Source organism: Tetrao urogallus, assembly GCF_951394365.1.
Source record: "Tetrao urogallus genome assembly, chromosome: 10".
In the NCBI taxonomy this organism is placed as follows: Eukaryota; Metazoa; Chordata; class Aves; order Galliformes; family Phasianidae; genus Tetrao; species Tetrao urogallus.
This window is the reverse complement of record NC_136823.1, coordinates 3,762,934-3,778,251: the sequence shown is the minus strand read 5'-3', so window position 1 is coordinate 3,778,251 and position 15,318 is coordinate 3,762,934. Positions and strand designations below refer to the sequence as shown.

The window sequence follows — 15,318 nt, the reverse complement described above, 5'->3', positions numbered from 1 at the left end:
TTAGATACTTCATTTCTAAACATGTTTCCTGTGTCCTATTTCTCACAGGATCAATAAAGAGAATCCAAAGTCTGCTTTTCACATCGAGGAAAATAGCAGCTGCTTATTCCCAGGAACAACAGATCTTGCTAAGAATAAATTTTACCAGCTCACAGACCCTCAATCTCCAAAATATCACCTTGAAACAGACAAAGACGCTGTTTGCACGAAGGAGCACAGCAGCACACATAAGCATAGACTGTATTGGTTACAGAGCAAGAAATGGCATCTAAGTATTTTGTTAAGATTTGAGGAGAAGACAGCTTTGTTCCATGTAAAAGGGGCACACAAACACAGTTTTTGTTCTAGAGAGCTCATCAATCTGAGCCTATATGAAATGTCAATTGCTTCGCTTGTATTTGTTAACTATTTCAGCTTTCACAAACAGAAATATCAAGGTATCTTTGTAGGTGCCACTATTCCAGATCACACAACCCTTTGTTCTTCAGCGTGGTCAACTGAAACTCTGAAATACAAAAAGCATTAGTATTTGTGGGCTGCACTGTACAAGTGCATTTAAGCAGTTGTTCCAAAAACACTGTTTTTGGCCAGCAAATGGGCCTTTATTAGACAAGAAGTAAAAAAAGACCAGATGTACAATTTGTGCTAGCATTCTGCTGTAACGACCCACGATTTATGCTATAAGGATATGGAGGCCTGGGTGGGGATTGGAAAGGACACAAAACCTCTAAATTTGAAAGATTAGGACATAACTGGTGCCTTCATGTATGCAATCATGAATTTGTTCCAAATAACAGCTGCATCTAGTAGTTTGTTTTAAGGGACTGTCATATAGTGCTTAGCACACTTTGTTTTATACTGGAGTTTATCATTTTAAATGCATGATTCCTACATGCTATAACCAAACTGGTCTTTGATAATTCTTACTAATAATACACTGACAAGAGATTTCAACTTTGCCAATGACCCTCCTCTTTTCAAATCTACACAGCCAGGACAGCTGTAGCACTCCTCTTAGTATTTACAGTGGAAACCCAGCATAAGTGCAATACTCATTCTGAGAGCCAGAAGAGGAAATGAAAGTAATTTAGCAAACTACAGCAAAGTATTACGCCTCACACAAGCATTAACTAAGAACAGGGAAGAAGGCAGAGATCAAATAATCCAAACAAGCAAAGCTAATCATAATAAAACAGCCTATTTACTTCATTTTCTTGCTATCAACTTGGAGTGCAATAACATACTTATGGACCAAGTTAAAAGAACTTCAACGACTTCCAAATCTATGTTGAGGACAGCAGAGATTTGATTGCAACACACTACATACACATATACTGACTTACCTTGTAATTCTGATGGGACTCAAAATTTGACAATGGGGTATTGCAAGCAGTAGAAAAAGGCATGACTTTAACACCTCTATATACCAGTCCCTTGTCATAAAGCTGCTTGAAAACCCACCTGGAAGCAAACAAGGAACACAGAATAACACTTTGTATGTCATGTTTAATAGAACAACAGCAAAGATGGAGCGATGTCCTGAAAGACACATTTCTAAGCAATCAATCACCAACTAAGGACAGAGTTTCTACGTCAAAAGAAAAGAGAGAAATTGACTGTGACTGTGTTACTGGCTCAATTTTAGTTTTAGCTGATTCTAGCAGTTTGGGTTTCTGTGCACTGATTGCACAGCACAGAGCAACATTCAGACAGAACACAAATCAGTACTGCTGAATAATCTTTCTTCACTCTCCTGAATACAAAGACGACCTGGAATTTCAATGACTAACAAGGCTGAAATCAGACATAATTAAAACAGACACACAATGACATGGCTGCTCACATATCTTAACAGACAGTGCTAATAAATAAATAAGTGTACCACTGAGTAAATCCTGACTGTGAAGAGCTTTTTTCAGAAGAAGACACAGCTTAGCAAGCAAAGTAATGAAACCAGCCTTACGGTGCCATAAGCTACATCAATATTCTCCTTCATTAGATCATTTCTCTTTGGACTTGATTCCAGCCCGAGATCAGTCTCATTTAAAGCTTTAACTCTTTTTATGCAATCTTCAACATGGTCTGTAGCATATTTGGATGTCTTATTAAAATAATCAAAAAAAAGATCCATCATATTGTAATACAAAGTACAAGTGCATGCTCAAGATGAACAGTGACTGAAAGAGCAATGTACTTCACATAGCAGCTGATCAGGTGTCTGTGTGATGGACAACAGCCTATGATTTTCTCTAAATACCACCAGATTTACAGAAGGGCTGTGCACGTTTACCACTGACTTGCACATTCACAGGTACAGCCTGCAGGTCAGCTATCTTAAGAGTAAGGCAGGAGAGGGTAAGCCTTAAATATCACTGTAAGTTCAAGATCTGCTTTTCTTCAGAGTCAAATTCCATTTGTGAACAGTTGGAAGTGACCAAAGACTGACGACTTGAAAAGCTCTCTGCTTGAACTACCTTTCCAAAGCCTCCTGATCACTTTTTTTGTGTTCCTTTCCAGATCAATAGCCCACTGCTAAGCAACCAACCCAGCTGACACGCAGCACTCTTTCCCTGCAGGCTGTCACTTTGTGCTTAGGAATCCAAGCCTCTGCTAAGTCAGTGTCAGAATTCTAAGTTTGAATGTCAAATCTTCAAGATAAAATGAAAGCAGGCTACTGCACTGATTTCTAGCTGCAGTATCAAAGAAGGGTATCAGGAGACATGCATCAGCCTGCTGTCATGGAGGACATGACACCGTGCAATCCAACCAGATTTATCCAAGGGCCTCCACTAAAAGTCACACACTTCCTATGAGTGGCCACAAACACAAGAAATTGCAGCTTCCAATCCATAAGATTGATAAAATCTAAGAAACCCTCAGCAGCATCAAGATCTGCCATGGAAGAGCCAAACCCAGAGCTGTGCGCTCCAGAGGTGGCTGACTTCCCTTCCATTCACACCTCAAAAGTAACCTTACAGAAGTAACAGATATCATCCCCAGGCAAGCTGTGGCTGCCTGATCCCTAACCCAAATTCAAAGCACACCAGTGTGTGTGCATCTGTTTCACAGCTGAGATTGTAATAATTTATACTTAAGTGCCTCAAACAAAATACAGATTTGTGAATACAGTCTCATCTATTTTCTGTGTAAACATTTCAGCTGGTTGATTGCAGAAGTTCTCGTGCAAGTTTTTAAAAAATTAAATGTATGATTATCACCTCAGAGGATAATTAATGCAGACTGTGACAAGTGATAGCATTTATACCGAAGGTGTTCAACTTGCTTTCCAAAATTAACTAAAATACCCATCGACAAAAAGCTTCACTTTCTGAAGAACACTGCCTACTAACAGCACAGACGAAAACTACTTCGTGAAACACTGCATATTCAATTCAGCTGTAAATATAACCACAAACTTCAGGACATGTGAACGCTAGATGGAGCAGCCAAGAGAAAAACCCAAGCCAGCACCTCCCTCTGGTGGCAGTTCTCTCCTACTGCAAAACAAGCGTGCCCCAATTTTCCAAAGGCAGATCAGAAAGATGAGAGCTCAAAAGGATCATTCTTCAAATGATGCCATAACCATCACACGCAGGCAGCTCACAGTACAATCCCTCCTTTCAGGCAATTATTCCAAAGGCTCAGAATTACGAAGTCAAGACAGCTGCTTGATGCAACAGCCCTCATCATCACTACGCTAACAAAACAACGGCGTTATCTCACATCACACAACAAAAAAAACACCTTGAGATCAGCTCCTGCGTCACAAGTGCACACAAGATAACTGCTAAAGAGCTTTCTGCCAGCAGCACTGCCCAACCAGAACAAAGATTAACCTGGCTCTTGCAGTGACTTCAGAGCAAGAGTCACTGAACTGTTGGCAGGTGGGTATCATGCCTTGCTTAACGATTCGACACATGAGATTTCCAACAGCCTACCCAAATCTAAGCCCCTACACTTGAAAATCACTGCCAAGTTGCAAGCAAGAGGCTCTACGTTCTTCAGCCAAAATTGAAACAGATATCCTTTCGAAAATAATACACAAAACCACTGAATTAATTTCAAAAGGTTACAAATCAAATGTTATTCCTCAATTTTGGCACGTTTCTCCTCAAACAGCGCAAATTTCATTGCATCCTCCTGGCTGTGGGACACTTTTATCTCTTTACAGAAGAAAAATGAGGTCTGGGGAAAGGTGAATACAAGATGCTTATTTCAGCCATTTGTTAACAAAGATCCCTCTCTAAAGGTGAAAGAAATCCAGCTTCTAAAGAGCATGACACCAACTGAAAACACCCATTTCTTGCTCCTTAAGTGTCAAGAGGGGATGACAACTGGTTCAGCCTGGTTAGTACCCAAGACTGTAATTCTCACCATAGGTACAACTTCCAAAAATCTGGAGAGAACTTTATTACAGTACCAGTTGATCCAAGTCACACATACAGCAGACGAACACCACAAAGGGAGTCCTGGCTTCCAAAGCTACTCCATTAGCCAGTGTGATGCTCCACATACCCTTGGCATCCCATGTAAAAGTCTATATCCCTCAGTATCCTCTAGCAGATGAAAAAGGAAATTACCCTCTTCACACACATACATCCACTTTATGTCAAAGAGAAGCTGTAAGATCGCATCCTTCTCAAGTTCTTCATACCACTCCTTTGGGTTATCAAGTGATTTCAGGTGACAAAGAGGTTCTGTTTGCAGTGACTCAGTATTTAATGGGATTTCAAGTGTTCAAAGTCTCTCAGCTTTGCAGAAACTAAAAGCACCCATTAGAAATATTAGAAATCGATTTTCAAATTTGAAGTGCCCTCTTTTGGCCTTTATTTTATTTGTTTAAAGAACCAAGAAGAACACTGAACTCAATTACTGATGAAATGAAAAGCAACAAAAAAAAAAAAGTACTCAACACTGGACAAAAAGACAAACATAAGAGGAACCTAAGCCCAATATCAAACACAGAAAACCTGTCTTTAAAACATTATCTTTATAAGCCACCTTCAACAGAAAGTAAAAGCATATGTCCTGGGGACTAGGAATCAGAAGCACAGATACCAGCAGGTCTTACTGCTTACTCCCAGGGTCATCTGTAAAATCCCAGCAGAGCTCAATTCTGCTCCAGTTCTACCCTCCAAGCTGTCAACTGCTAACAGCGAGGGCATTTCCTGCTGTAATCTTCATGTCAGTATGCTGAAGGACTCTCAGTCAAATCAAACACAGGATGTTCTTGTAACAGAAAATATAAATGTGCAAAACTGATGGTACACTTATCCCAGTGATCAAAGTAAGCAGAAGTTCAGTGTATTCCTCCTTTAGAATATAGGTAGCAAAAGGGATGAAATGAAAACTAGCACAGCAAGAAAACCACCACCAGAGATCTAGAGTGCTAAATGCATGAGGAAAAAATGCAGATAGCTACTAAAAAAAAAAAATAATGGACAAAGCAGAATCGTTTCTTATGAACACTAACCCTCTAGTGAATTGCTGAAGAGTTGGGGAATACACAAAATACAGCAGCAATTCCTATGAGGACGCAGAGATCTGTTGTTTTGAAGTCATTCTGTTCTAGAGTTGGATTAACTCCACACAGAACAAAAGTATATTTAGAAAAAACAAGGCCATAACAATCCAGTTACCGTGATCTTTACAACAAGGACAGCTGAGCACTGACAATTAGTAACAGAACTCCACAGCACCGGAAAAAAAAAGAAAATCAAGGCAGAAGGAAAGCAAAACTACATCCAAGGAGCAGTGGGAGAACAGCCTGGCAATCCAAGGCAAATGTTCCAGTTCCAAGAGCTACCTGCATCCTCCAAAGCCATAGCCCAGAAGTAGGACAGTGGCTCCCCAAGCTGACACGAGCACAGAGCATGGCAGGACGGGGCTGTGAGGCCAAAGGACACTTCAGTTAAAGAAGGAAACTCTTCTTCTCTAAATAACAGTCCCAAAATGAAAACTGGAACCACAGCAACAGAGATAGTTTGGTAAGAGGGGCAGGGGGCAGAAATGGACCAAAAGCCCCACACTGCATTTTCACACTAAGCAGCACAGCCATTATCTCAAGTAAAGTACTCATCTGCTACCATAACTAAATACTTTTCTCTCTCTTCTCCGCATGCGTCTGCTGGGGAGAAGACTACAACAACTTCTTAGAGCACAGAAGCAGCTAGAAAATGTTCCTGTCACCACAGTTACACAAAGACTCTGAAGGATACAAGCGGCTTTGCACTGCACGAGCAAACAAAGCTTTCAATTGTTTTAAAAACTGAACTGCGTTTAAACTGCAACCTGCAATTTCAGCCACCAGACGGCGCTAAGAAGCTGCCTAACTAATTGCAGGGGCACGGGGAAAAAACATCCCAGCCCATCAGACTCAGAAACACACACTGGCTCTGACCTCAGAGCAGGAAACCTTTCGAGTCGGGTGAAGGAGTTTCTTTCTAAGGAGGAAAACAATAGAGAAGCATAAACACCACCATCAAAAATCGGGTAGGCTGTTGAAAGAGACCCTGCTCACAATACATGTCAAGCTTGTTTTTAAATGGTCCCCAGAAGATACCAGTTAAACAGAATTCTGATGCCACTAGGTAATCTAATAACAGACAGGTTTCTTGTCAGTCTTTGCTTTATTATTAAGCATGGTTTCTTCAACTGAATTAGCTACATATCTGCTTCTTTCCCAACATTTATGCTTTTAATAACTCACTGGCACTAATGGCTCCTAGAGACATCTGGATGTTTTGTCAGTCCTTTATCATACCTGGATGCAACTTAATTACATACAAAACCAACCACACAGCTGTACAATTAAAAGTTACCAGTAAAACTAACATTAAGGAACACCAGTAATTCTTCACTATGCATATAATCTGCTTTTCAATTTTAGTCAGCACAGTCTGCTAAACCTTTCATTGCAAGTCACTCTGTAATTTTAACAACGTGAAGGACTCGCCACTGCCAGTTCCCCAGGTACTAACTCAGGTTGGTTTACCTTAACCTCTAAGGTCATCTTGTCTTTTGGAACCCTAACAGGCGCTCTGAAAATGCTGCCAAAATTCCTGGAAGTTAGCTCTGCACCAGGAGTTCCAGAACGCTGTCAAATTACACTGCCAAGAACACAACAGCAGATTCACAGCCTCCAAGTTCAAGCTTGAAAAAGAGGTTTAATTAGAGCTAAGCTGAGTTTGAAGTTGTGGTATGAAGAACACGAAGGTAGAGACAACTCCTTAAACAGAGCAAGGAGCGTGTTAGTAAATCTTCAGAAGTGTTTTTGTATCAACATTGAGCAGTAAGATTAGAGGGCTGAGTAAGAGTAGCATTGTTCATGCTTGTCTTTATCTAGAATATCCCACTGTTCTGAATAAATCATTAGTTTGATTAATTTCCTCAATTAGCCATGAAGATTTCACATCCTCTTCTATATTTTCCCCACTGTTTACTGAACTGGGCATATCTGAAGACTATTTTAATGGCAGATGGATCAATGCATGTTTTACCACAATTGAAGCCACTTTTAACATTTCAAACTCTGGAACGGATGCCCAGGGAGGTGGTGGAGTCACCGACCCTGGGGGTGTTCAAGGAAAGACTGGATGTTGTGTTGAGGAACATGGTTTAGTGGGAGCTATTGGTAATAGCTGAGCGGTTGGACTGGATGATCTTTTAGGTCTTTTCCAACCTTGGCAATTCTATGATTCTATGAAACTCACGTAGCCTACATGCAGGGTGTACATGCTAACTTACCACACGGACTCCATGAATTCAGGATAAAGTGTTTTATAGTCATTTTCAAAATCAATCCAGCGTCCTAATCTGGTAACGTTGAACTGTTAAGAAAACACAGGCACACAGATGAGAAGGCATCTTCACATTAAGGATGACAGTACATTTCCAATATTCACTCCATAAAACAGCTTGATCAATAAAGATGAGCAAAGATTGAAGCCACTGACATAATTGTTTAGAACCAAGACCATAGAATAATCAACTATGAAGGGTGGCTTAGAGATACATAGAACATGCATAGAATCATAGAATCACTCAGGTTGGAGAAGACCTCAAAGATCACCCAGTCCAACAACAACCTGACCGTGCTACCCTAACTCTAACAACCCTCCACTACATCGTGTCCCCGAGCACCACATCCAAATGGTTTTTAAACACGTGGTGGTGATGGTGACTCAACCACCTTCCTGTGCAGCTCATTCCAGTGCTTAACCACCCTTTCTGCAAAGTTTTCCTGATATCCAACCTAAACTTACCCTGGTGCAGCTTAAGATTATTTCCCCTTGTCCTGTCACCAGTGAGAAGAGACCAACCCCACTCTCGCTGTAAGCACCTGTCAGGCATTGGAAGAGAGCAATAAGGGCCCCCCCGAGTCCTTTTCCCCTGACTAAGCAGCCCCAGTTCCTCCAGTCTCTCCTCACAGGCCATATTCTCCAAGCCCTTCCCCAGCCTTGCTGCCCTTCTTTGGACCTGCTCCAGCACCTCCATGTCCTTCCTGTACTGAGCTGCCCAAAACTGAACACAATTTATTTTTTTTTTCCCCCAAGGCTCAGCTGAGGTTCAAATGCCTGAAAGCAAAGCACTTAAATGGATACATTCAAAACAGCTATGGAAAAAAGCATCAACTAGAATCAATCTTTTAAAGTTCAAAAATTATTTAAAAATATTTTAAAAATGTAAAAATTTTAAAATGCTATCAAGAATCACTGAAGTTTTTGAAATATGAAATTTGAGCATGCATGAGCAACTGCTAAAATTCAAACAGGCTGCACTTTCGATTCCACACACACAGCACAGAAACACTCACTTCAAGTCAGTTCTCCAACTGCTGTGCTTCCTCACCCATACAGTGGCAACAAAAAGAGATCCAGTAGATATACATACTGTTAAGGAACATAGAATGGACTGCACACTGAGCCTTCACTTACCTCCCACTCCTTTGAGTATCTCATCACAATTCCTCTGCACTGGTTGTTGTATTCTGCAATCCCCATCTTTGCCACATCCTCTGGCCCTTTGATGCCTAAGGTTTTGTCAATCTCATATTCCTGGGAACATTGAGAACAACCAAAACAAGAACATTGTAACAAAAGCTTTCAGAGTTTGTCCAAACAGCTTCTTTACGTTCTATGCATTACAATGGGGCTGAAGGGCCTTTCTTATTCTTCTGAGTTTTCCTGAGCACTGCAGGTGAAAGCAGATGTTCTGAAGGATAACCCAGGTGGGTTTGCATCTTTACTATCTTAAGGGAGAAACACGTTTCCTGAAACACATACCAGATTCGGTTAGAGTAATGAACAGAGTGCCTGAAAAAAGAAGGCTGACTGACCAGAAGAATGCACAAGAAACCTCTACACAATCTAAGGCCAGAGCAACACACTGGCCAGTGAGCTCACATTGCTCCTTTCACAACAAATCCAGCATAAGAGCAACATAAAAGCGACTGATAAGCGAGTAATACCGGGGAATAGGAACCAACAGACGTGTCTGTAGGTAGACTTATTGCACGTACCACAGGTAAGCCATGGCAATCCCATCCAAATCTCCTGTCAACATGAAAGCCACTCTGATGAGCAAATCTGGTAACTATGTCCTTAATGGTTCCTGCAAGAATATGGCCATAGTGTGGAAGCCCAGTAGCAAATGGAGGGCCATCATAGAAGTTAAACCTATGACACAAAACAAGATTATTAATGAAATCAAAAATCAATCATCAAATCTTCAAAAAGACTAACTACATCTCTGTACCAATGCTTCCTTAATAAGAAGTAACATATGTCTTAACAGGACAACATCAATTCCCTGGTCTGCTCCCAGTCAGCACAAGTTTCACGATGGCAGTGGAAATAAACCCATTCCATTCCTGATTGCCAGTTCTACCAAGATTATTACTGAAAATGCCAGAATGCTGCTCCCCAGCTGGCAGATGTGGTTAGGAACCATCCTTCCTTACCTGTGGATTTGTTTTATACACCCACCAAGCAGGAAGCTGTCATTTTATTTCTACTGCCTGCACACTCCTGATTCTCCATAAACTGAAACGTGCAAGGCAAATGACAGGGCAACATCAGGCACACCTGCTATCTCCAAAGGGAGTGCTCTGTTAACAGAGCTGAGGCCAAAAACAGTCAATCCAGCTAAGCCGTCCTTGCACTGTCACACACAGCACTCCAGCTTTTAGCTGATTCTTACCTAGGTCTATTCTTTGACTGCTTCAGGCATTCCTGGAAACAATTAAGCTTCTTCCAGAGCTCCAGTATCTTCTCTTCCTCATTTGGAAAACTTATGTTTTCTGGAACTTGTTGCACCATTCTTTCCCAGCAAGAACCAAGCAAAGAAAACACATTTAACAGCAGGGAGAGGAAAAAAGGGACTTCACACAAACAACTCTAACAAATTTGTATCAGTGAACCACATCTTAGCACATGCAGACAGCTTGTTTCAGCATCAACACAGAAGCAAACCCCACATTCTTAGGACATCTTAAAATTTTGATAGATTAACACTGCACTTTTGTAACAGGAAAAAGGATTTACTATTTACTCATAGAGCCCATTACTTTTTGGCTGTGACAACTAAAATCAGTAAGAAGGACGACAACTATTCCCACATCTACATTCTCAAAGGCTTAGAAACATGACTTTTCTCCCTTTGGCTAGGCCATCATTCTCAGGGACAACTAAAAGCAGCTCAGAGTTCAGACAGAGTAATCGAAACACATTGTAACTGAACATGAATGTGGGCAGAAGAAACTGAACAAACAGATTAGGACAAATCTGGAGGACTTCAGCTGGGCTCCATCTTCAAAAGCACATATGACGAACCAACCTTTTTTACCCCCCCATCTTCATTTTACAATTATAATAGAAATAAGGCAGAAGTGGATACTTCCTGCTGGCTGTCCTGACAGTCTTTTACTTGGCTGGCTTTGAAAGGGCCCACAGAGCCCAGAGCCATTCTTCAGTTCTAGCTAAGTCAACAAAAAACACCACAAGCAAAATTACACAGATGCTTTCTTTGCAATATAGAAAACTTTCAATACCATTAGACACAGACAATCCTGGTCTTCTGTACCTGCTAGGAGATTCGGAGCATGAGAGGCAATGGAGATGATAAAAGAATTTAGTCTTACAGTTCATTTCCTAGATAGAGTCACTTCAGCAACACCTAATTTAGTGATGCCTGCTACAAAGGATTTTCACAACAGGCTCAGTGACTCTACCAGGCTAAATACACAGCCAGGGTTTGGTCTGTAACTGTGACCGGGCTGTGGAAGCTGCTCACGTATCACAGACTCCACGCGTAAATCACAGCATCACTTTTGGGCCGTTTCTTCCAACTGAAGCACTGCATGCACAAACCAGTGTCCAGTAACCACAGGCCACAAATTCATGCTCTTTCCAGTAGTACAAGGAAAGTCTATTATTCACAACTGGAGGAAAAAAACAATTATTGATGGTAGTTACTGTACTGAAGTCAGTCACTGCCAGTCAATTTTTTCCAGTTAGAGAACAGAATTCTAAAAGACAAACCTGATTTAAAAGCCATGCATGTCTCATCTCACCCTTAACTGAGCACAAAGTTAAACCAAGACGTCTGCACTCAGCAAAAGCAGGACAAGTTCACACACTGGTGCGGGAATAATTCAGCATACTCCAAGAAGAAAAACGTTCATGACTATAAACGATGTAAGTATTCCAAAACCAAGAAAAAGCAAAGGAATCTCATGGCTTTGCACACAGACCGAGAGAAAACATCACAACTAATGACAATAAGATGGTTACACAAATGTATCTAACCATAGAGTGGATTGGGGTTGGAAGGACCTCAAGCCCACTTGGGTTGCCCCCCATCAGGTAATGCTACTCACAGCCTCCCATCTGACTGTGGGCATCTGGTGCCAGCTCTCTGGGCACTGGCACCAGAGCACCTCACCATCCTCTCTCTAATTAACTTCTTCCTAAGGTCTCATCTAAATCCACGTGCCCTTCTCAATTAAAGACATCCCTGTGCCCATCCTCCAATGAAGACCCCCCCCCCCCCCCCCCCCCCCATCTTTCCTGCAGGTCCCCTTCAGGTACTGAAACTGCCTGTCCTTATAGGAGAGGTGCTCAATAACTTTCAGGCAAGACTTCCAATTTCCATACAGATTAATAAAAACACAGGTTGTTTTGTTTTGAGTTTTGCGTTCTTGTTTCTCTGTTCATTTCCTTTTGACAAAAAAAAAAAAAAAAAAAAAAAAAAGATAGTTAAAGACAGTGCACCAAGGAATGCTTTATTTTTCCTAAAAGGACACTTACTTGTTCTAAAAGACAGTAACATTCAACAGCAAAGGCATCAAAGTCTGCAGATTGTGCTACAGCGGTCTCAAGCTTATGCTGAGCTTCTTTTCTAGAATAAAAGAACACACAAGCATGAAAACCATGAAAGTCTGTTGGAAAGGCTTCTTTTATATTAACATTTTAAAAAATGCTTCATTCAACAACAACAACAAAAAAAAAAAAAAAAAAACAGCAAAAACCCTACAAAGATTTCAGAAATGCACTCGACAACATACAGCACGCATGGACTAACAATTAGCAGGAAGTGGATTTGAAGACTATTACTCACTTTGTCGACAGAAAAACTGAAAATAACCCAGATGAACTAAAAGCCCCCCTAATGACACTCTGATAAGCAACAAAATCTAATGAATATATCACATTCTATAGCAGAGGTCTCCCAGCTTCGTGGGTTTTATGATCACCTACTCATCCCTGTTCCAACCATAGCATCCCACAAGAATTCCTATGAGACCTATGCAGGACCTTGCTTCCTTCCTTCATCCACACACACCCTTCCCAACTTAACACATCACTTTATACTCACACAGAACTAGACTCTGACGCTGCCTTTTTATGCAATGAGCTTTGAGATAAGGCAATTTCTGGGGTAACAACTGTTTAAATTATCATCTGATAACAAAGAGCATCCACTTCTGGAAAGGATGGAAAGAACGACGTTTAAAATGAAAAGGACAGCCAGGCACAGAATGTTAAGCCACAGAACATTCTTCTGAGAATCTCACACTGATGCCTATAATAGAGAATAAAGCTACAATGCCAACTCAAGACTTCAGAACAGGTAAGAAAAAATTATCATGGGCAGCAATCTTTGAAACCTCTTTTTAAAGTGAATAATACTGCCCTGCTCTAACCAGCACCTGCTGTTAACCAACACCTGGTCGGAAGCAAGAACGAAGTTGTATTTTAAGCCACCAAAAGGAGAAGGTTGCCACCCTGTTGGCCACCTTCCTTCATTCATCTCCCTAATTTCTCCTGCAACTCCTGAGAGAAATTACATCAGAAAAGAATGAAAAACAGGACTGCTATCACAGCAGCTTTGTACTTGATGGTAACAGATCAACAGTGACCTGCTTATTTGACTAAGATAGCTGATGGCAACAGAAGCAATGAGTTCCAGACCTTTCTTACTGAAAAATATGTCCTAAAGCGAGCAGAACAGCAAACTAAAGTAGGAAACTGGGAAGCTACAAACTCTAACACCTTAACTGATAAATGAACTAAGGTTAGCCCAATACTTGAGGATAGGTTTGGAAAAGTGTACTGAAATTAACTCCTATGAACCTATCGCTGAGGTGAAACACTGCCTGAGGTGGATTACAGCTCATCCCCTCCTCTGCAAGGAATGTTTGCTGGAACAGCTGCTCAGAGAGGCTGTGGATGCCCCATCCCTAGAGGTGTTCAAGGCCAGGTTGGATGTGGCCCTGGGCAGCCTGGTCTGGTATTGAATGTGGAGGCTGGTGGCCCTGTGTGTGGCAGGGAGGTGGAGCTTCATGATCCTTGAGGTCCCTTCCAACCCTGGCCATTCTGTGATTGCTCCCTTTTATGCTGAAAAGCCAATTAAAAGAGCCCTGAATGAGTGCTCCAATTCCTATATTAAGGCTACATCTGGACAGAGACATAGCTGTAAGACATCCTAGGCACAAACACAGACCCACCCAATGTTATCTCTTCAGCAAGTTTCCCTGCTGTCTTCACACAACTGAAATTAAATGCACAAGTCCTCGCTGTTGGAAGGAAACAAGGACAAACCCGTATTATTTCGAAATGACTTCAAACCACTGATCAAAACCCAAAGGTGGCAACTGAAGCAACAAACGCTGCCACTCCACAACAGCGGGGCAGGCACTGCAGTACTGACAGCAGCTCCCCGCGTGTCGCCACCGACACCAAAACAGCCTTCAGGCCTCCTTCCCACACCTCTGCCCTCCCCGAAAAGCACGCCGAAGGGGAACGCTGAGGGCACAAACGGCTGCAAGGCGGTTTGCGTGCTTCGCTCGGCTAAGCTAAGCCTCGATGAACATCACATCCTGCAGGAAGGGAAGCCCTTCCTTAATAACCGCCTCTGTCTGAGCGACAGAGAAAGCCAAGACGCCGCACGAGCACTCGGGAGGAACCCGCACGGCGCACGCAGCTCCAGAGCCCGAGGAGGCGGCCCCGCCAGCGGCCTCACGGAGCGGAGCCGGCCAAGCAGCCGCCGCAGAAGCCGGCGGGGCCGCCCCGCCTACACGAGACGCCCGCGAGGCCTCTCCGCAGCCCCGACGCGCCCCGCGGGGTCGCGGGGAACAAACAACGCGCCTCTCCTCTCACCTCAGCGCCGCACCGCACAGCCCGCGCTGATGCAACCCCGAGCGCAGGCATGACAGGAAGCGGCGGCAGGCGCACGCGGAGCGGTCAGCCAATCAGCGCGCGGCACACGCGCACAGCGCAGTAAGATCGCTCGCCATTGGCGGTGCCCGTCGCCTAGGAACAGCGGGAGGTAGGCGGGGCCGGGAGGGGCCGTGCCCGTCCTCAGGAGCGAGCGCCCCCTGGCGGCGGGATGGCGCGGTGCGCTCTGATCCGAAATTAGAGCGTCTTGTAAACGGGATCCCGTATGCAAGAACTAAGAACTGGGAGAAATCACGTTACTGACTGTACTCATCCGACCTCCACAGACCCCTTCCGTACACAGAAAGCTTTCCTTGCCGTACAGACAGGTGGATATTACATTCGGGGAGCCTTTCATTTAACAGCGGCTTCTGTTAGTTTCATTGGAACATTTTCCCCAAAGTAGCGCAGGCTTCTTCAGGACACAAAATACAACCGTCCAGGTTTGCAGCCCCCCGTGAGTTCTCTGGACATCTGTTAGCACACGAGATTCGAGGCTCCTTCAGGCTCCAGAAAGGGCATTTCTCAGACAGGCTCACTGCAGCCAATGCCAAACCTTGCCATTACAGACTGCAGTTTTTCAGCACACAGTGGTGTTAAG

General features: G+C 42.9%; 1 protein-coding gene across 1 annotated transcript in view; it reads right to left on the bottom strand.

Moving 5' to 3' along the window:
• The window catches only part of IARS1 (isoleucyl-tRNA synthetase 1), a gene marked incomplete at its 3' end in the record, with an annotated part of 91,095 nt that extends 76,403 nt beyond the window's left edge, over nt 1-14,692 (bottom strand). Inside the window, exons 1-6 of the mRNA XM_079540508.1 lie at nt 14,661-14,692; nt 10,201-10,320; nt 9,521-9,677; nt 8,937-9,056; nt 7,747-7,829; nt 1,344-1,461 (exon numbers count right to left, since the gene is read on the bottom strand). Coding sequence (XP_079396634.1) covers nt 1,344-1,461; nt 7,747-7,829; nt 8,937-9,056; nt 9,521-9,677; nt 10,201-10,319 — 597 coding nt within the window. The 5' untranslated portion in view covers nt 10,320; nt 14,661-14,692. The remainder of the gene's footprint in view (nt 1-1,343; nt 1,462-7,746; nt 7,830-8,936; nt 9,057-9,520; nt 9,678-10,200; nt 10,321-14,660) is intronic.
• Between the last annotated feature and the right edge of the window lie 626 nt (nt 14,693-15,318).